The 21,271-nt window shown below is 43.3% G+C and overlaps 1 protein-coding gene across 1 annotated transcript in view; it reads right to left on the reverse strand.

Annotated features, from left to right (window-relative positions):
* Window positions 1–21,271, reverse strand: part of LOC141270634 (uncharacterized) — a 111,987-nt gene that overhangs the window by 17,134 nt on the left and 73,582 nt on the right. Inside the window, exons 2-6 of the mRNA XM_073680711.1 lie at window positions 7,794–7,943; window positions 7,491–7,664; window positions 7,285–7,408; window positions 7,104–7,201; window positions 6,815–6,905 (exon numbers count right to left, since the gene is read on the reverse strand). Coding sequence (XP_073536812.1) covers window positions 6,815–6,905; window positions 7,104–7,201; window positions 7,285–7,408; window positions 7,491–7,664; window positions 7,794–7,871 — 565 coding nt within the window. The 5' untranslated portion in view covers window positions 7,872–7,943. The remainder of the gene's footprint in view (window positions 1–6,814; window positions 6,906–7,103; window positions 7,202–7,284; window positions 7,409–7,490; window positions 7,665–7,793; window positions 7,944–21,271) is intronic.

The raw sequence follows: 21,271 nt of genomic DNA on the forward strand, positions 1-21,271 counted from the left end.
ACTGTGGACGCCGTCTAGCCTGGGATCCCACGGTGTCATTTGTTTTAGGCGTGCATAAAAGTGCGGTTGGCCACAGTTTTGTGCACTTCTGAAAAAAAGGACACCCCTAAACAGAGGCCAGAGGGAGTCCAGAGTAACTCTGCTGTCTCATTATAGTGAATGGATCCCGCGGGGGTTTCATCTGAATTACATCACTTGGAAATTTAGATGGAAACCCCAATGTAAGTGCTCAGCCTGATAAATGTTACGTAAAATGTTCCCAATAAAAGCTTCAACTCAGTCCTCAAAAAAAGCTAGTCCCCACTCAGGTCCGTCATCTGTTAAAAATATAAGGGACTTCCAAGTTACTGGTAGCAGAAAGGCTGAGGAAAAGCGAAATGGCCCTTGCCCCCCAAAAGAAATTCAGAAAATTTTGTGCTCCTAAATCCAAATGCCTATTCTACAATAATTTGTTCTCCAATTGTCAAATAGCACTCCGACCCCCCCAGATCTCGCCGTATGGCTGAGTGGTACGATACAGCCACATATGGGGTATTGCCACTTTTAGAAGAAATTGTGTGACACATTTCGGCACCATTTTTACCCATTGCCCTGTGTGGAAATGTAAAATCTGAGGGTAAAACATTTTTTTTGTGGTAAAAATATAATTATGCTTTTTTCACTGCCCAATGGTATAAATTTACAAATTAAAAAATACTCACTACTTCCCTAGATGAATTCCTTGAGAGGTGTAGTTTACAAAATGGGGTCAATTGTGGGGGTTTCTGCTGTTTCGGCATGTCAGCGACTCTTCAAATGTGACATGGTGTCTGCTGCCTATCCCAGCCAACATAGCGCTCCTTTCTCTTCCGAACCCTGCCGTACACCAAAGCAGTGGTTTTCCCCCACATATGGGGTATCGGCGTACTCAGGAGAAATTGTACAACAAATTTCATGGTGCAATTTATCCTGTTACCCTTATGATAATACAAAATTAGAGAATGAAACACATTTTTTGTGGGAAAAATGTGAAAATTTTATTTTTACGACTCAATATTATAAACTTCTGTGAAGCAGCTGGGGGTGCAAGGTGCTCACCACACATCTAGATAAGTTCCCTAAGGGGTCTAGTTTCCAAAATGGTGGCACTTGTGGGGGGTTTCCACTGTTTAGGCACATTAGGGGCTCCCCAAATGCGACATGGCATCTGTTAATTATTCAAACAAATTTTACATTCAAAAAGTCAAATGGCGCTCTTTCCCTCAAACCCTGCCATGCGCCCAAACAGTAATTTGCCTCCACATATGGGGTATCGGCGTGTTCAGGAGAAATTGCACAACAAATTTCATGGTGCAATTTATCCTATTACCCTTATGATAATGCAAAATTAAGGGATGAAAAACGTTTTTGTGGGAAAAATGTGAAAATTTTATTTTTACAGCTCAATATTATAAACTTCTATGAAGCACCTTGGGGTTCAAGGTGCTCACCACACATCTAGATAAGTTCCCTAAGGGGTCTAGTTTCCAAAATGGTGTCATTTGTGGGGGGGGTTTCCACTGTTTAGGCACATCAGGAGCTCTCCAAACGCAACATGGCGTCTGCTAATTATTCAGACAAATTTTACATTCAAAAAGTCTAATGGCGCTCCTTCCCTTCCGAACCCTGCAGTGCGCCCAAACAGTGGTTTTCCCTCACATATGGGGTATCAGCACGCTCAAGAGAAATTGCACAAAAAAATTTGGGGTCCATTTTTTCCTGTTACCCCTGTGAAAATAAAAAAAATTGGGTCTAAAGTAACATTTTTGTGAAAAAAGTTAAATGTTCATTTTTTTCTTCCACATTCCAAAAATTCCTGTGAAGCACCTGAAGGGTTAATAAAGTTCTTGAATGTGGTTTGAGCACCTTGAGGGGTGCAGTTTTTAGAATGGTGTCACTTTTGGGTATTTTCTGTCATAAAGACCCCTCAAAGTGACTTCAAATATGATGTGGTCCCTAAAAAAAAACGTTTTTGTAAATTTTGTTGGAAAAATGAGAAATCCCTGGTCAACTTTTAACCCAACTTTTATAGCTCCCCAACAAAAAAAAATTTTGGTTCCAAAATTGTGCTGATGTAAAGTAGACATGTGGGAAATGTTATTTATTAACTATTTTGTGTGACATATCTCTCTTGATTTTAAGGGCATGAAAATTCAAAGTTTTGAAAATTGCAAAATTTTCACCAAATTTCCAATTTTTTTTCACAAACGCAAGTTATATCGAAGAAATTTTACCACTATCATGAAGTACAATATGTCACGAAAAAACAATCTCAGAATCAGGGGAATCCGTTGAAGCGTTCCAGAGTAATTACTTCATAAAGTGACAGTGGTCAGAATTGAAAAAATTGGCCCGGTCACGAAGGCAAAATCAGACTCTGGTGCGAAGTGGTTAAAAACCCAAAAAACAATTGTGGAATTGCATTTTTTTTTGCAATTTCACTGAACTTGGAATTTTTTCCTGTTTTGCAGTACACTATGTGGTTGAGTGAATGGTGTCATTCAAAAGTACAAATCGTCGCGCCAAAGAATAAGTTCTCACACGGACATATTGACCAAACATTAAAAAAATTATGACACTGGGAATAGGGGAACAAAAAACAAAAGCGCAAAAAAATGGAAAATCGCAAGTGAGATATGTCACACAAAAGAGTAAATAAATAACATTTCCCACATGTCTACTTTACATCAGCACAATTTTTTTATACAGATTTTTTTTTTGTTGTCAGGAAGTTAGAAGGATTAAAAGTTGATCAACAATTTCTCGTTTTTCCAACAAAATTTACAAAAACATTTTTTTTTTACGGACCCCATCATATTTGAAGTGACTTTGAGGGGCCTATATGACAGAAAAAACCCAAAAGTTACACCATGTTAAAAACTGAACCCCTCAAAGTGATCAAAACTACATACAATATGTTTATTAACCCTTCAGGTGCTTCACAGGAATTAATGCAATGTGGAAGGAAGAAATGAAAACGCTACTTTTTCCCACACAAATGTTCTTTTAGCCTCAAATTTTGCATTTTCACAAAGGAAATGGTATAAAATGGACCATAAAATTTGTTGTGCAATTTCTTCTGAGTACACCGATACCCTATATGTGGTGGGAAACTACTGTTTGGGCGCATGGCAGGGCCTGAACGGAGCACCAACTGTATTCTGGAGCTCCGTTTTGGATGGAATAGATTGCGGATGCCATGTCACATTTAAAGAGTCCCTTACATGCCAAAACAGCAGAAACAACCACAAGTGACACCATTTTGGAAACTACACTTCTTGAGGGGTATAGTGAGCATTTTTAACTTTCAGGCGATTCACAGAAATGTGTAACATTAGGCTGAGTAAATGGAAAATGACCATTTTTTCTACTAAAATGTTTCTTTGGGCAAAAGTTTTAATTTTCAGAATGGATAATAGGAGAAAATGAGGTTTAAAATTTGTTACCCAATTGCTCCTAAGTACACCGATACCCCACATGTGGTCAAAAATTACTTTTGAGGCACAGCGTAAAACTCAGAAGGGTTTGAGGGTGCCACATCACATTGTCAGAGCCCCTGAGGTACCAGAACAGCAGAATGCCCTAAAACTAACCACATTTTACAAACTAAACCCCCCCCCAATGAATTCATCTAGGGGTACAGTGAGCATGTTGACACCACATGTGCCTCACAGAATGTTTTGCCATTGGGTGGTGAGGACATAATTCTATTTTTACCAAGCAGATTTTACTGTTCTGGTTTGCTCATGCCTTGACCCACTGGGAGAGCCCCTGAGGTACCAGAACAGCAGAAACCCCCATAAATGACCCCATTTTACAAACCACACTTCTCAATGAATTCATCTAAGGATGTAGTGATCACACACAGGTGTATCACAGAATTTTATCCATTGGGCAGTGAAGAAAAAATATATAGATTTTTACCACAAAAATTTAGCTTCAGCCCCAGATTTTACATTTTCACACTGAGAAATAGATAAGGGTGCTTTCACATTGTGTTGCGGCCACACGCGTTGCAGAGGTGGACACTATGTCTGAGTGTCAGCCTCCAGTAGGTGGACATTCCAAAAATGATGCACATCAGAGTGCATGTTCACTCTGCTGAAACCATTACAGTCTATGGCCCTGTCGGCACATACGTCCAAACTCTGTTTTGTGTGGGGTTTGGACGTATGCCCCGAAAGGACTCACAAATGCAATGTTAAAGCACCCTAAAAATGGCGCGAAAATCTGGAAGATAATTTCTGCTGAACGTGGAAATACCCCTTATGTGGCTGTACAGTACTGCTTAGCAAAACTGCGAGACTCAGGAGGGACGGAGCACTATTTGCCTCCTGGAGCACAGATTTTCCCACAACAGTTTGCAGTCTCCATATACAGAGTTTCTAAATGCTAGAAGAGCAGAATCCCCCTAAAATGACCCTGTTTTGGAAATTCTACCCCTTTGGGAATTTATCTACAGGTGTAGTAGTGATGATTTTCACTCCATGTGTGTTTTCCAGAAACAAGCAGCAGTGGGTGTTGCCGAGTGAAAATTGCAAATCTGCTATTGTAGTGACCAGTACGTTGTAGTGCCCATACATCATGCCCAGCTCGCGCTTCTGGAGACACACACCATGTAAATTAAGCAGGCTCTCATCACTACAGAAATGCAAAACATGTGGACGCTAAATGTAGTTTGGGCACACTAGGGCTCATAAGGTATTTGGATTTGGGTGTGCAAAATTTACTAACATTTACTAAATTTCTTTTGGGGTGAGCCATTTCACTTTTCCTGAGCCTTTACACTAACAGTAATGTGGAAGCCCCCTATATTTCCATTAACAGATGATGGATTTGAGTGGGGACTTGCTTTTTTTGTGGACTTTTGTGAAATTCTTATTGGGAACATTTTACATAATATTTTGGATCACATTTATCTTGCGCTCTACGCTGAGCACTTACATTGGGGTTCCAAATTAAATCTCTGAATGAAGTGATTACGATGAAACCCCCGAGGGATTCCTTCACTAAAATGAGGCAGCAGAATTACTCTGGACTCCGTCTGGCCTCTGTTCAGTGGTTTCCTTCTTTTCGCTAGATCATAGGCCAGTGCCTCCATCTGGCCTCATAGGGTATCTTCCATCGGGAGTGCAGTCTGAATCACTTATTTCAGAGATTTACAAGGAAACACCGGTTTTAGTGCTCAGTGCAGAGCGCAGGATAAAAAAATAAATTAATGAGGCAAAAAAACAATGCTTTTTCATCATACGGCTGAACAAAAAGTGGAATAAAACGCGATCAAAAAGACGAATATAAATAAAAACAAAGCCATCTTGTCCAGCAAAAACAGTCCGCCATACAGCTCAATCAGTGAAAAAATAAAAAAGCTATAGCTCTCAGAATAAAGCAATGCAAAAATAGTTCTTTTATATATGTTTTTGTGACCCGGATGCAGTCATGACGACCCCGGTTTGCCATGGCAACGATCGGGCCCTTGTGAAGACATCGCAGGGGACACCGATCTGACAGGAGAGTGAGCCCCTCCCTCTCCCAAATGGCATTTAGGGGGTCAAACAGCTGGGGGCACTTGGCACCGCTCCTGGCTATGAGAGCTGGGTCTCGGCTGTCATGTAAGAACACCTTCCAACCATATACGGTAGTTACGTCCAAGGTCGTGAAGGGGTTTAAGAGTTGTATTCAAATAATTTTCACACCCTTATTTCATAATATCTTGGGCTCCATTTTATGTCGGTGTCATATTCTCTTTTTTTATTTTTTACTTTTACCGGGCGGTATTATTGGAAAAATAAAGGAAATATGTGTCGCTTTTAATTTTTTTTAATGACCTCTAAAATACATGTAAAAATTTGTTCCAGTTTCTGTAATAATTATTTTTATATCGGACACTTTTGTTTTGTTATTTTAATGGAGACAGGATGATTAACAGCGATTTGGATTTCCAGCAGCTTGTTTTTTTGCGCAATGGGACAAACACACAGCGCATTGGAGAACAGATTGAAAGTGCGCAAGCGTAGAATAAAGATTCAAATTGAGTGGTCGGCGACCAGGATGACTAACTACAGAAAGGAACACCCTTATGACTGAACGAGCAAGTAAGTTAGAAAGTATATAAAGCGATTTTAGCAAGTGACTATAGCAGTGGTTTGCATAGAAAAAGCATGTTAGTGATGCACATTGCATCACTAACAAAAACCTGGGGACAGTTTAACTTATAGAAGTGGCATGACAGGTCCCCTTTAATTTAAAGTTTGACATAACCTCTTCTCTAGTCAACCATCTATTCTCTTCCTCATGCAATAAATAAGCTGTTTTGTGTATCCCCTTCAGCTTCCATTCCTGGAATAATTTGTTCTCCCCTAATTGCCGTAACATTAAATTCTCCCACAGGGGCAAGTCCCTTGAAATTCTCTAAGATAAGTTTAGTCTTTTCCTTATTACTTTCCATGTTGCTATCGTGTCCTCATATTGTTCCAAGTAGCGTTCTAGTGCTGAATCAAATATGAACGGTGACAAACGACATCCCTGGCATGCCGCTTTCTCGAGCGGGAAGCTTAATGATAGATGCCCAGGGGTTGGAATTTTTGCTGTTGGATTTCTATATAGAAGACTTTTACAAAGTTTCTGAAATTACCCGTCATCCCTACTTTGTCTGGTACCTGTCTTATCCAGTTCCACATCCTTTAAAAAAAAAACAGAAAAGACCACAGAGCTCACAACAAATTATACAAAAATGCTACCAGCCAGTGATTGAGAAGAATCTGTGAATTCTCAGCATTTAGTGGTTACTACTCACCTGGGTAGTCATATGTAGGAATCTCCTCTTTACATTGCTTGTCACCACTCACATATGTCTCCATAGTATTAATATGGGTCAGATTTTCACCCTGAAATAAATATTGTACAAGTCACAGACAGATGGAGAAGTCACATCTATGATCAGCTCTAATCCTGCCATCTCCACCGTTCTCATTACACAAGTATAAAACATATAATACTAGTGGATAAAACAAGACTGAACACAAGACCTTCACAGCCGCCTACACATCATAGGAGAGCTCTCATGGCATCTTCTCTCCATCTACCTGATGATCCTGAGGAACATTGGGATCTTCTTGTTTACAGTCCTGTGGAAGAAGAGGACGGGGACATCTCTCTGGTGTTGTCCTCTTACTGGTTAGAACTGGAAGAAACCAATACAGGGAGTGAATTCATTCTTTACATTCTGATAATTATAGGCCGTATGTATTTAGTCCTGTCTATTACCTGCTGATTTGGGGAGTTGGGGAACCGCCATCATGAAGTCCTTGTACAGATCTTTATGTCTTTCTAAATACTCCCACTCCTCCATGGAGAAATAGACGGTGACGTCCTGACACCTTATAGGAACCTGACACATATAATGATACCGTCATCCCCTGATCCCATCATAGCATTACTGTATAATGTCCCAGCATTCCCAGCAGTGTCACCTCTCCAGTCAGCAGCTCAATCATCTTGTAGATGAGTTCTAGGATCTTCTGGTCATTGATGTCCTCATGTACGAGGGGATGAGGAGGCCCCATGATTGAGCTCAGGGGTCTTCCCCATCCCTCAGACACAGGGGTCTGACAGCTTTTACCAGAGGTCTTCACCAATATGTAATCCTGGTTATGGAGAGACACATTAATAAATCTCACTACAGACATTTCCAGAGCCCTCACCTCTCTGGTTCTCTCCATCTGTTATTCCCATAGATAAGAATGATGTAATGTGACGTCATCAGAATCTCTCACCTCTCCAGTAAGACGGAAGAGGATCTCTAGGGTGAGGTGTAATATCCTCTCCGCAATCTTGTCCCTGTCACTATTCATCCTTGATGGGTCAATCAGGAAAATTCTCTTTATATAGAAGATCTCAAAAGAGAGAACCAATATAGTAGGTACCTGAATGGGAAGATGAGAAATGGTTAAGTCATAAACAAAAAAATATTTCTTAAGATAATAAAGGGAAACATTGAGGAGATATAAAGCAGCTTCTCCATATTTAACCCTTTCACGACATATGATGTATATATACATCATATGTCACCTCCCTCCTTTTGATGTGGGCTCCAGTGATGAGCCTGCGTCATTTCAGGCACATGACAGATGATCTGATCAGCTGTTATCTGCCCCTAAACATGTTAAATGCCGCTGTCAATCTCCGACAGCGGAATATAACATGGCCGCGCTGTTAGCGCCTCTTGAGACCTGCCTATCGGGCCTTAAGTCGCAATATCGATGAGAATTTTTGCAGCACATAGCAGGACTTTGATCAGAAGATAGCAGCTTCAAGTCTCCTATGGAGACTATTGAAACAGGTAAAAAGTGTAAAACAAATGTTTAAAAAAAAAATATATATATATAAAAGTTCAAATCACCCCCCTTTCGCCCCATTCAAAAATAAAATAAAATAAAAAATACACATATTTGGTATCGCCATATTCAGAAATGCCCGATCTATAAAAATATAAAAAGAATTAATCTGATTGGTAAACAGGATAACGAGAAAAACCTCAAAACTCCAGAATTATGTTTTTTTGGCCGCCGTAACAATGCAATAAAATGCATTCATGGGAGATCAAAACATTGGATCTACCCCAAAATAGTATCAATAAAAACTTCAGCTCAGGGCACAAAAAATAAGACCTCACCCGGACACCCATTTAAAGGAGACACTAGGGGGTCTCTGAAAATGGCGCTTTTTTTTTTACTAACTTGGAATTTTTTTCATTACTTAAATAAAAAAGAATCTATACATGTTTGATATCTACAAACCCGTAATGACATGGAGTATCATAATGGCAGGTCAGTTTTAGCATTTACTGCACATGGTAAGAAAACAAAAACAAAATAAAATTGTGGAATTGCATTTTTTTTGCAATTTCACCGCACTTGGAATATTTTTCCAGATTTCCAGTACACTATGTGGTAAAATCAATGATGTCGTTCAAAAGTAAAACTCGTCCTGCAAAAAAAAAGCCCTCACATGGCCATGTTGACTGAAAAATAAAAAGTTATGGCTCTGGGAAGAAGAGGAGCAAAAAATTAAAGCGCAAAAACGGAAAATGGCCCAGGGGGGGGTAAGTAGGTTAAGGATAGATCATACCACACTCTCATATGAACACTGCAGCTAATCACTGGCCACAGAGGTACATGTATGAGAAATGAATAAAAGGACAACAACCACCATCAGGGCCACTTTACCTAGAATGAGTAAGAGTAAATCAGTAAATGATAATTGTACTAGAGGAAAGTTAATCGGGGATGCAAATTTCCTGTGAGGCACTTATAATACACACACAAATATGTCTACACTGTGCATGCAATTATTAGGCAATTTGTATTTTTGATAATTCATTTTATTATTGAACATTAAAAATTGAATATAGTGCTGTAGATCAATCCAAAAGTTTAATCAATCTTAATATTTAATAAAGTAAAAGTGAGGTTTTGTCTTTCTTAGGAGAATATGAATGCAGAATTATTGGGCAACTAAATGAAAAACGTAATTTTTCCCATCTCAAAAGGTTTATCTTCATTTGTTATAGGGAGAGTGGTAACCAAACACAAAATGTACAAAAATACATTTAATAAAATTTCAGTGACCGGTATAGTAATATAGACGCCCTTCTTTTCAATAACAGTCATAAACATCATCCATAGAGTCAGTCAGTTACTTAATCTGATGAGGATCAACTTTTTGTGCAGCACCAACCACAGCCCAGACACTGATCAGAGAGGTGACAGTTTTCCTTCACCATAGATCTAATTTTTAAGAAGGGTCCACAAATTCTCAGGATTTAGGTCAGGTGAGGAAAGGATCGGGTATGTACACTATTCTATCATCTTAAAGATTTTACTAGCAGTCGAGCAGTGGAGACTTCGATACTGCGATGGAGCTTTGTCCTGCAGAACAATCATAGTTTCTTGAAAGACGCAGATTTTGTGTTTGACCACTGCTTGATGAAAGTGTTTTCTAAAAACTGGCAGTAGGTTTAGCAATTGATTTTAGAATTAAAAATAATAGATTTTGAGTCCATTTTCAACCCCAAAAGGTCCAACCAACTGATCTTTAATAATACCAGGAGTACCACACCTCCACCTTTCTGTCATCCGAGTCAAAGTGGAGGTCTGTGCCTGTTACTGATCTAGCCACACACCCATCCATCAAGTCAAGAGTCATTCACATCTCATCAGTCCATAAAACCTTTGAAAAATGTTTCTTTAGACATTTCTTGGAAGTCTTGACGTATTCATTTCTGTGTTGCTCAGCTTCCTCACCTTGGCTTTGTCTCTGAGCACATTGTACTTCTGGGCCTCCAGGGAGGTTGCAGTTCTGGAATATGACAGCACTGGAGCATAATGGCTTCCTGGTCGCTTCATGTTTGATTCTTCTCACATCTTTGGCAGTTAATGTTCGTTTTTTTTTCTCAAAACATTTTTTGCAACCCGGTTGATTATTTGCAACAAAACTTTGATAGTTCTGTGATCGTGCTCCAATATCTGAGCAATTTCAGGAGTGCTGCATCCTTTCTAAGACTTGTAACAATTTAAGCCTTTTCAGAGTCAGTTAAATCCCTTTTTTAGGCCATTTCGCCCATTTACAACTTTGACGGTGATTTGCGGTTCAATTTGCATGCACATGGTACATTTAAGTTATGGCGATCACTGTAGCGCCAGCATCTCTGCCTTCTGCCTCCCTCCACCAGCAGAGACTCTGACTCAATCACCGCTGCGGCCCCGCACTTCCTTCCTCCTCAGTTTCTGCCACAGGGTCTGTGCACAGCTCGCAGATCCCCAGGCACTGTGCTTAGGGTGCGGGTGATCTCGCCTTCTTAAAGGAATAATGCACGCTGTCCTAAACTGTCCCTAGCCAAAGGCTGGGAGACACTTATTGTTTAAGGCACCTACACTTGATGGGAGGTGCCAGAGCAACGTGGCAAGTCTGTTTCTAACAAGCTTGTTAGTTCTCAGGTATTCTCAGGTATTCCACTGCCTGTACTTCTGCTGTGCCCGTCAGCACCTGCCTATCTGTGTATCAGCCATGCCCGCCTGCCTGTATATGAGCCATGCTCTCCTGTACCTGCCCGCCTATAATTCCACCGTACATGGCTGTCTGTACTTCAGCCGTGCCAGTCAGTACCTGCCTTCCTGTGTGTCAGTCACCATACCAGCCGTGCCAGCCAGTACTAGCCAAGTCTACCATTCCTGGCCGTTTCTACCATTCCTGGCCGTTTTTGCCTCCTGTCCCTTGGGGGGGTCAGTTGCCATTCTCCCAAGGTCAGTCCTGGTGTAGTAACTGGTCCTACCTCCCTCATTTCTCTTTGGATCACGGTATCGTCAGTCGCCATATATCCGAGGTCGGACTTGGTGAGGCACCTAGTTACACCCCTCTATGCTCTCCTCGGATCAAAGCACAGTGGATCCAACACCCAGTCCATTACAATTACCGAGCATGCACTTATGTTATTTCAGTATCTATCTAAATTTGGGGCCTGCACACGGTAGCATCTAATGAATGGCTGTTTTCATTGGCTAGTATTCTTATTATTTATTTTTAGAGCACCAGTGATTCCATGGTTCTGTTCATGAGAAGGGGTTACATACAAAATACAAGTGTAAATTACAGTGAACAAACTAACAATAACAGAATGGTACAGAGGGGAAAGGGTGCAGAACTTGCGGACTTACAGTCTACTGGATAATGGGGAAGGATATAGTAGGTTGGGGGGTTTGCAGCAGCTCTGGTGGTGAGGTGGCAGAGTATTATAGCAAGCTGTGGTGAGGAGGCAGCGGTGTCATTGCAGGCTATAAGCTTGCTGAAAGAAATGTGTTTTCAAGTTCCGTTCAAAAGTTCCGAAATTGGCAGATAATCAGACGTGTTGGGGCACAAAATTCCAGAGTATGGGGGTTGCTCTGGAGAAGTCTTGGAGGCGATTGGGTAAGGAACGTATAAGTGGGGAGGAGAGAGGAAGGTCTTGCGAGGACCAGAGATTACGCTTTGGAAGTTAACAGAAGATTAGTTTGGAGATATACGGAGGAGACAGATTATGGACTGCTTTGTTGGTCAGTGTTAGCAGTTGAACTGGATATGTTGGGGAATTGGTAGCCAATGAAGGGATTTGCAGATGGAAGACTGAGAGGAATAGCTTGGAGAGAGGTGGATTAGTGCGGCAGCTTTGGCAGCAGTGTTAAGAACTGACTGGAGTGGTGCGAGAGTGTGAGCAGGGAGAATATTGCAGTAGTCGAGGCAGGAAATGATGAGGATAATGGTTGAGGAAAGGACGGATTCTGGAAATATTTTTGAGTTGGAGGGAGCAGGAGGCGGCAAGAGCTTGAATGTGCAATTTGTAGGACAGTTCTGCCATATACACATGGCAGAACAGGGGGAAGCGGCCACTATCTCCGGGAATGGAGGGGTTAATGTCAACTGTATACATGAGCACATACAGTGTTATATTACTGTACACATACACATGGCAGAACTGGGGGAAAGGGCCACTATCTCTGGGAATGGAGGGGATAATGCCCCCTGAATACATGAGCACATCCAGTGTTATATTACTGTACATATACACATGGCAGAACTGGGTGAAGTGGGGCACTATCTCTGGGAATGGAGGGGTTAATGTCCCCTGTATACATGAGCACATCCAGCGCTATATTACTGTACATATACACATGGCAGAACTGGGGGAAGGGGCCACTATCTCCGGGAATGGAGGGGTTAATGCCCCCTGTATACATGAGCACATTTAGCGTTATATTACTGTACATATACACATGGCAGAACTGGGGGAAGGGGCGCACTATCTCTGAGAATGAAGGGGTTAATGTCCCCTGTATACATGAGCACATGCAGGGTTATATTATTGTACATATACACATGGCAGAACTGGGGGAAGGGGGCACTATCTCTGAGAATGAAGGGGTTAATGTCCCCTGTATACATGAGCACATCCAGCGTTATATTACTGTACATATACACATGGCAGAACTGGGGGAAAGGGCCACTATCTCTGGGAATGGAGGGGTTAATGCCCCCTGTATACATGAGCACATACAGTGTTATATTACTGTACATATACACATGGCAGAACTGGGGCGAGGGGGCACTATCTACGTGAATGGAGGGGTTAATGTCCCCAGCATACATGAGCACATCAAGCGTTATATTACTGTACATATACACATGGCAGAACTGGGGGAAGGGGCCATTATCTCTGGGAATGGAGGGGTTAATGCCCCCTGTATACATGAGCACATCCAGCCTTATATTACTGTACATATACACATGGCAGAACTGGGGGAAGGGGCGCACTATCTCCGGGAATGGAGGGGTTAATGCCCCCTGTATACATGAGCACATCCAGCGCTATATTACTGTACATATACACATGGCAGAACTGGGGGAAGGGGGCAAGATCTCTGGGAATGGAGGGGTTAATGTCAACGGTATACATGAGCACATAGTGTTATATTACTGTACACATACACATGGCACAACTGGGGCGAGGGGTCCACTATCTCCAGGAATAGAGGGGTTAATGTCAACTGTATACATGAGCACATACAGCGTTATATTACTGTACATATACACATGGCAGAAGTGGGGGAAGGGGCGCACTATCTCTGAGAATGAAGGGGTTAATGTCCCCTGTATACATGAGCACATCCAGCGTTATATTACTGTACATATACACATGGCAGAAGTGGGGGAAGGGGCCACTATCTCCGGGAATGGAGGGGTTAATGCCCCCTGTATACATGAGCACATCCAGCTCTATATTACTGTACATGTACACATGGCAGAACTGGGGGAAGGGGCCACTATCTCCGGGAATGGAGGGGTTAATGCCCCCTGTATACATGAGCAAATCCATCGTTATATTACTGTACATATACACATGGCAGAAGTGGGGGAAGGGAGCCTATCTCCGGGAATGGAGGGGTTAATGCCCTCTGTATACATGAGCACATCCAGCGTTATATTACTGTACATATACACATGGCAGAACTGGGGGAAGGGGGGCACTATCTTCGGGAATGGAGGGGTTAATGTCCCCTGTATACATGAGCACATCCAGCGTTATATTACTGTACATGTACACATGGCAGAACTGGGGGAAGGGAGCCTATCTCCGGGAATGGAGGGGTTAATGGCCCCTGTATACATGAGCACATCCAGCGTTATATTACTGTACATATACACATGGCAGAACTGTTGGAAGGGGCCACTATCTCCGGGAATGGAAGGGTTAATGCCCCCTGTATACATGAGCATATCCAGCGTTATATTACTGTACATATACACATGGCAGAACTGGGGGAGGGGGCACTATCTCCGGGAATGGAGGGTTAATGTCAACTGTATACATGAGCACATACAGTGTTATATTACTATACACATGGCAGAACTGGTGGAAAGAGCTATTATCTCCGGGAATGGAGGGGATAATGCCCCCTGTATACATGAGCACATCCAGCGTTATATTACTGTACATATACACATGGCAGAACTGGGGCAAGGGGGCACTATCTCTGAGAATGAAGGGGTTAATGTCCCCTGTATACATGAGCACATCCAGGGTTATATTACTGTACATATACACATGGCAGAACTGGGGGAAGCGGCCACTATCTCCGGGAATGGAGGGGTTAATGTCCCCTGTATACATGAGCACATCCAGCGTTATATTACTGTACATATACACATGGCAGAACTGAGGGAAGGGGCCACTATCTCCGGGAATACAGGGGTTAATGCCCCCTGTATACATGAGCACATCCAGCATTATATTACTGTACATATACACATGGCAGAACTGAGGGAAGGGGCCACTATCTCCGGGAATACAGGGGTTAATGCCCCCTGTATACATGAGCACATCCAGCATTATATTACTGTACATATACACATGGCAGGACTGGGGGGAGGGAGCACTATCTCCGGGAATGGAGGGGTTAATGTCCCCTGTATACATGAGCACATCCAGCATTATATTACTGTACATATACACATGGCAGAACTGGGGGGAGGGGGCACTATCTCCGGGAATGGAGGGGTTAATGCCCCCTGTATACATGAGCACATCCAGCGTTATATTACTGTACATATACACATGGTAGAACTGTGGGCAGGGGGCACTATCTCTGGGAATGGAGGGGTTAATGTCAACTGTATACATGAGCACATACAGTGTTATATTACTGTACACATAGTGCCCCCTCGCCCCAGTTATGCCATATCTCCAGGAATAGAGGGGTTAATGTCTCCTGTATACATGAGCACATACAGCGTTATATTACTGTACATATACACATGGCAGAACTGGGGGAAGGGGGCACTATCTCTGGGAATGGAGGGGTTAATGTCCCCTGCATACATGAGCACATCCAGCGTTATATTACTGTACATATACACATGGCAGAACAAGGGGAAGGGGGCACTATCTCCGGGAATGGAGGGGTTAATGTCCCCTGTATACATGAGCACATCCAGCGTTATATTACTGTACATATACACATGGCAGAACTGGGGGAGGGGGCACTATCTCTGGGAATGGAGGGGTTAATTCCCCTTGTATACATGAGCACATCCAGCGTTATATTACTGTACATATACACATGGCAGAACTGGGGGAAGGGGGCACTATCTCCGGGAATGGAGGGGTTAATGTCCCCTGTATACATGAGCACATCCAGCGTTATATTACTGTACATATACACATGGCAGAACTGGGGGAAGGGGGACACTATCTCCGGGAATGGAGGGGTTAATGTCGCCTGCGCCCAGTAATGGGGGATCTCCACATACCTCCACCTGCAGAGCCGCCACCACATATATGGCTGCTCTGTGCGCACAGGACCTGTGATGAAGTCACAGGAGGGGAGGAGTCAGGGGTCACATGATCAGGGGCCTCAGTGGATGCAGGACTCTGCTGTGCTGGTTGTCATGGTGCTGGATGAGGGGAAGGTTATGTGTGGGGTCAGGAGGGGTTTACAGTGTGGATGTAGCAGAGCCACGTGTGTACGAGGTGTCTGGAGCAGAGCCGCGTGTGTACGAGGTGTACGGAGCGGAGCCGCGTGTGTATGAGGTGTACGGAGCGGAGCCGCGTGTGTACGAGGTGTACGGAGCGGAGCCGCGTGTGTACGAGGTGTACGGAGTGGAGCCGCGTGTGTACGAGGTGTATGAAGTGGAGCCGTGTGTGTACAAGGTGTATGGAGCAGAGCCGCGTGTGTAAGGGTGTACGGAGCGGAGCTGTGTTTATACGACGGGTCTGGAGCAAAGCCATGTGTGTATGACATGTCCAGAGCAGAGCCGTGTGTGTACAATGTGTACGGAACAGAGAGTGTTTGTCTATAATGTGTACGGAGCCGAGCTGTCACGCACTGTGTAGGAAAGACTAAGTGCAACACGAAGGGATGAGGTGGAGGAAGCCCAGACACTAGGGAAAGAAGGAGTGGCGACCCCTAGGCTTATCTAATATCACCCTGCCTCCTCTAACGTTCATATATTGGTTCAACACCAATCGCCAAACAGGAAACCTAAGCCCTGTAAATCCCTAGCTGCTATGCCCTGGATAATGAAGGGGGAGTGAGCACTGGTCAGTCCCCACTATAAACTAAAGACAACAAGGGAAATAAACACAGGGGGAGAAACTTGACTTGAGCAGACTCCAGAAAGATTACACCAAAAGTCCTCAAAAGCACCAGAGAGGAAGTAAGCTGGCTGCTATAGCTCCAAGCCTTAACAAGGGAATATGTGAATATCACCGGCGCCTCCCTGCAGCAAAGTATTTAAACACCCATACCAGAGTGTCAATCAGAGCAGGAGGGAGGTAGCCGCTGGGTCCTAAAGTAAAAAAAAATGTAAGAAGGCATCTGCAATGCCAAACACAGTGACCTTCTGCAGCCAGCTGCAGAGCAACTGTCTGTCTCATCAGACACATCCGTGACAGTTCTCCCCCTTCTACGAGTGGCCTTCTGGCACTCAGGACCAGGTTTTTCAGGATAAGAATTGTGGAATGAACGAACCAGCTTGGGAGCATTCACTTCTGATGCTGAAACCCACATACTCTCCTCTGGACCATAATCCTTCTAGTGCACCAAGTTCTGTAGAGAACGATGTAGTAGACAGGAATCAACAATCCTCTAAATCTGAAACTTCAGATTACCATCAACCATTTATTGAGGGTGGTGGTACATATTTCTTGAGCAGAGACCTGTGAAAGACATTGAGGATCTTAAGAGTCTGAGGTAGCTCAAGACGAAACGCTGCTGGGTTACTGATGGTGGTTATTTTATAGGGACCAATAAATCTAGGTCCTAGCTTCCAGGAAGGAACCTTTAACTTGATATTCCTGGTAGATAGCCCCACAAAGTGTTACAACTCTCCTGTTAGTTTTTTTTTTTAGTTTGCTGGTCACATGACCATTTTGCCTATTTAATCCGGCTCCGCCCTCCTGGCTTTGCTGGACTTCATTTGTATTTACTACTGTTGAGCTAGCTTGTTGCTCTGTTGCCGTTCTCTGTTAGTTTTGCTAGGTCTTCTGACCCCTTTGCTTTTTGTTGTGTGTTTGTCTTTGACTGCTACTATTTCTGCTAGGAGGTGTCCAACTAATTCCAGTCCCTAGATCTTGTAGGGATCCCTCCCCCACATCTATAGGTCTGCGTTCAGACTAGCCGAGGACTTTAGCGGGTCTGATCGCAGGATCAGGTTCCCCGTTACATCGTAGGGATCTAGTTTAGTTCTATTGTAGGGACAGATCTCCTGCCTTTCCTTAGTCTCTGTAGCAGATCATAACACAAAGTCAGTCATACTCTGGTCTGGCCCTGGCAAGCGTTTCCTGTCAGCCATACGTTTGTACCTGTCTCCCATGATCTTCAAATTACTCAGAATCCCCCGTCACACAGAGGAGAGCGACAAAGCCAAAAGTTCCTCATCAGGAACTCCCAAAGCCCCTCCCCCACTGAAAGTACCAAACTGTGGTTGGTAACCATATGCACCAAAGAACGGTGACCCGCCAGTAGATTCTTGACGATGATTATTAATAGCAAATTCTGCCAGCGGTAAGTAGGATACCCAATCCTGATCCCTCCTGATTTTCTGAGACAAAACACCTGAGGTAAGTCTCCAAATTCTGATTAACGCACTCTGTCTGTCCATTCAACTGAGGATGGAAGGCAAAGGAAAAGAACAGCTGCACCCCCAGTCGAGAACGGAATGCTTTCCAGAACCTGGAAACAAACTGGGTCCCCCGATCTGACACCACATTGGAGGGAACCCCATGAAGCTTCAAGACCTCATTTTATAAACATCTGAGCAAGAGTCTGGGTATTTGGAAGTGTCGGTAATGCGACGAAGTGAACCATTTTATTGAACCTATCTACAACCACCAAAACCACAGTTTTGCCTGCAGATACTGGTAGGTCAGTAACAAAATCTATGGACAAGTGTGTCCATGGTCTGCTAGGAATAGGTAGCAGAAGAAGAGTACCAGATGGACGGGTATGCGATACTTTAGAATGAACGCAAATACTAGCAGATACGTGTTCAACCACATCCCGATGCAACCTCGGCCACCAAAAACGACGAGAAAGAAGGTCCGCAGTTGCCTTACCACCTGGATGACCAGCAAACACAGAGTTGTGATGTTCCTTAATTACATTGAGGCACAGATTAGATGGTACAAATAACCTTCCTTAAGGGAGGGGGCAGGGGCATTCCCCTGGGCCTCCAAAACCTCACCTTCCAGTTCAGGGTACAATGCCAAAATAACTACACCCTTCTGTAATATTGGGGCAGGGTTCTCATGGTCACCACACCAGGGAAGCACAGGGACTAAGCATCAGCCTTGACATTTTTGACCCCTGGACGAAAAGTGACAACAAAATTGAACTTAGTAAAAAACAGGGACCACCTAGCTTGCCTAGGGTTGAGACATTTAGCTGATTGAAGATATGACAGGTTCTTATGGTCCATGATAATAGTAATTGGTTGGAGGAGGCTGTCCATCCTATGTCACCATTCTTCAAACTCCAATTTAATCGCCTAAAGCTCTCTATTACCCACATCATAATTTCTCTCAGCCGAAGATAATTTCTTAGAAAATAAAGCGCATGGACGCCATTTAGGTTGGGACGAACCCTGAGACAACACAGCCCCAACCCCCACCTCCGACACATCAACTTCCACAATAAAGGGTTGGGAAACATCAGGTTGACTGAGTATAGGTGCTGTGGCAAAACAGTTCTTTAGGGAGGAAAAAGCATGCAGAGCAGCATCTGACCATTTGGAGAAATCAGACCCATTCCTTGTGACGTCAGTTAGAGGTTTCACAATTACTGAATAATTTTGGATGAATTTCCGGTAGAAATTTGTAAAGCCCAGAAAACGTTGTAAAGCCTTCAGATTCTTGGGACGGTGCCAATCAAGGACAGCATGGATCTTCTTTGGATCCATCCGAAAACCCGAAGATGACAACAGGTACCCCAAAACCTGTACCTCCTGGACGGCGAAAACACATTTTTCTAGTTTGGCATATAGTTTGTTTTCTCTTAATATCTGAAGCACCTGTTTAACATGCCCCCGATGTGTCTCAAAATCAGGTGAATAAACCATAATATCATCTAGATGGACCACCACAAACCTGCCCACCAAATGATGGAAAATATCATTAATGAAATGCTGGAACACCGCAGGTGTACTGGTCAGACTGAAAGGCATAACCAGACTTTCGAAATGCCCTTCAGAGGTACTGAACGCTGTTTTCCATTCATCCCCTTTTCTGATCCTAACCAGATTATAGACTCTCCTTAAATCCAACTTGGAGAATACCTTAGCTCCCACAACCTGGCTGAAAAAATCTGGAATCCGAGGAAGAGGGTATGGATCGGAAGGTAATTTGATTTAATCCCCAGAAATCTAAAGAGGGACAAGACTAGCATCTTTTTTCTTCACAAAGAAGAACCCTGCCACCACGGGCGAAGATGAGGGTCTGATATGTCCCTTCTCCAGACTTTCTGCAATGAAATCCTTCATAGCTCGTCTCTCAGGGCCAAAAAAATGATACAGTCTGGACTTTGGTAGTTGGGAGTCAGGTTAATTGGACAATCATATGCACGATGAGGAGGCAAATCCTGACACCCTCTCAGAAAAAACGTCCTCAAAACCAGACAAATGCAGGTAAGATTTCCGTAGAGACTGTAGAAAGGGAAATATCTAAACAGTTCTCATGGCAATAATCTCCCCACTCAATGATCTCCCTGGCTTGCAATCCACCAACGGATTATGTTTCAGCAACCAGGGGAGACCCAAAACAATTGGGATGGGAAGATCGTCCAGGACATAGCAAGAGATTATCTCACAATGAACCGACCCCACCCTCAGTCTTACATTATGTACAATCTGAGTTAGAGTTTTCTGTCCAAGTGGTGCTGAGGCGATAAGGAAGATGAGAATGGGCTTAGCTAAAGTAGTACAGCAAGCAAGACCATGAGTTCTCACAAACTCAGCATCAACCATGCTAACTTTAGCTTCACTGTCAACAAACAGAAATTTTCTCGGTTTTGGTCTCTAACACCACCTCTGCTGTCAGGACAAAACGGGAACTGCAGGGTGACGATAAATGCACTCCTTGCTTATCCAACTCCAGACTACCAAGGGTTAACTGAGTTTCCTTTTGCTTAAGCATCAAAGGACAGGCCCCAATAAAATGTCCCTTTTTAATCACAAAAAAAAACATGCCTTTTTTTGCGACTCTCTGAGGATATGTACAATGCAGAGGCACCACCTAACTGCATGGGTTCCTCCACCTCCCCTAGTACTGGTTCACCATCAGATCACTCCCAGACTTTCAGATAGGGGAAATGTCTGTGAGCATTCCGATTTCAGTTCCAGAGCGATTCGCCCAATGAGTCCTTGATATTTAGTCGTTTTCAGCCAATTTTCTGGATTTTTGAAAATTTCACTTTTTTGTGAAAATATCCACTAAATGAGGGAATAATATGTGTGAGGGTACCCCAGGAGAGTTCCAAATGTGTGTGGGTAGAATATATATCCCACGGGGGTAAAATTGAAAAAAGTTGCAAAAAATTTTTTTTTGGACTTAGTCTCTGCCACTGCCAGACATGAAAACTCTAGTCAGGGAGTGAGCAGTTCCTTCAGAATCAGGAGAGAGCTCTTCACATGACTAGGTGCGTGATCTTGGACACCATGCAGAATGCCT

Source organism: Phyllobates terribilis, unplaced genomic scaffold (genome assembly GCF_046119375.1).
Source record: "Phyllobates terribilis strain yellow unplaced genomic scaffold, ASM4611937v1 Scaffold_5__5_contigs__length_657084704, whole genome shotgun sequence".
NCBI classification, from domain to species: Eukaryota; Metazoa; Chordata; class Amphibia; order Anura; family Dendrobatidae; genus Phyllobates; species Phyllobates terribilis.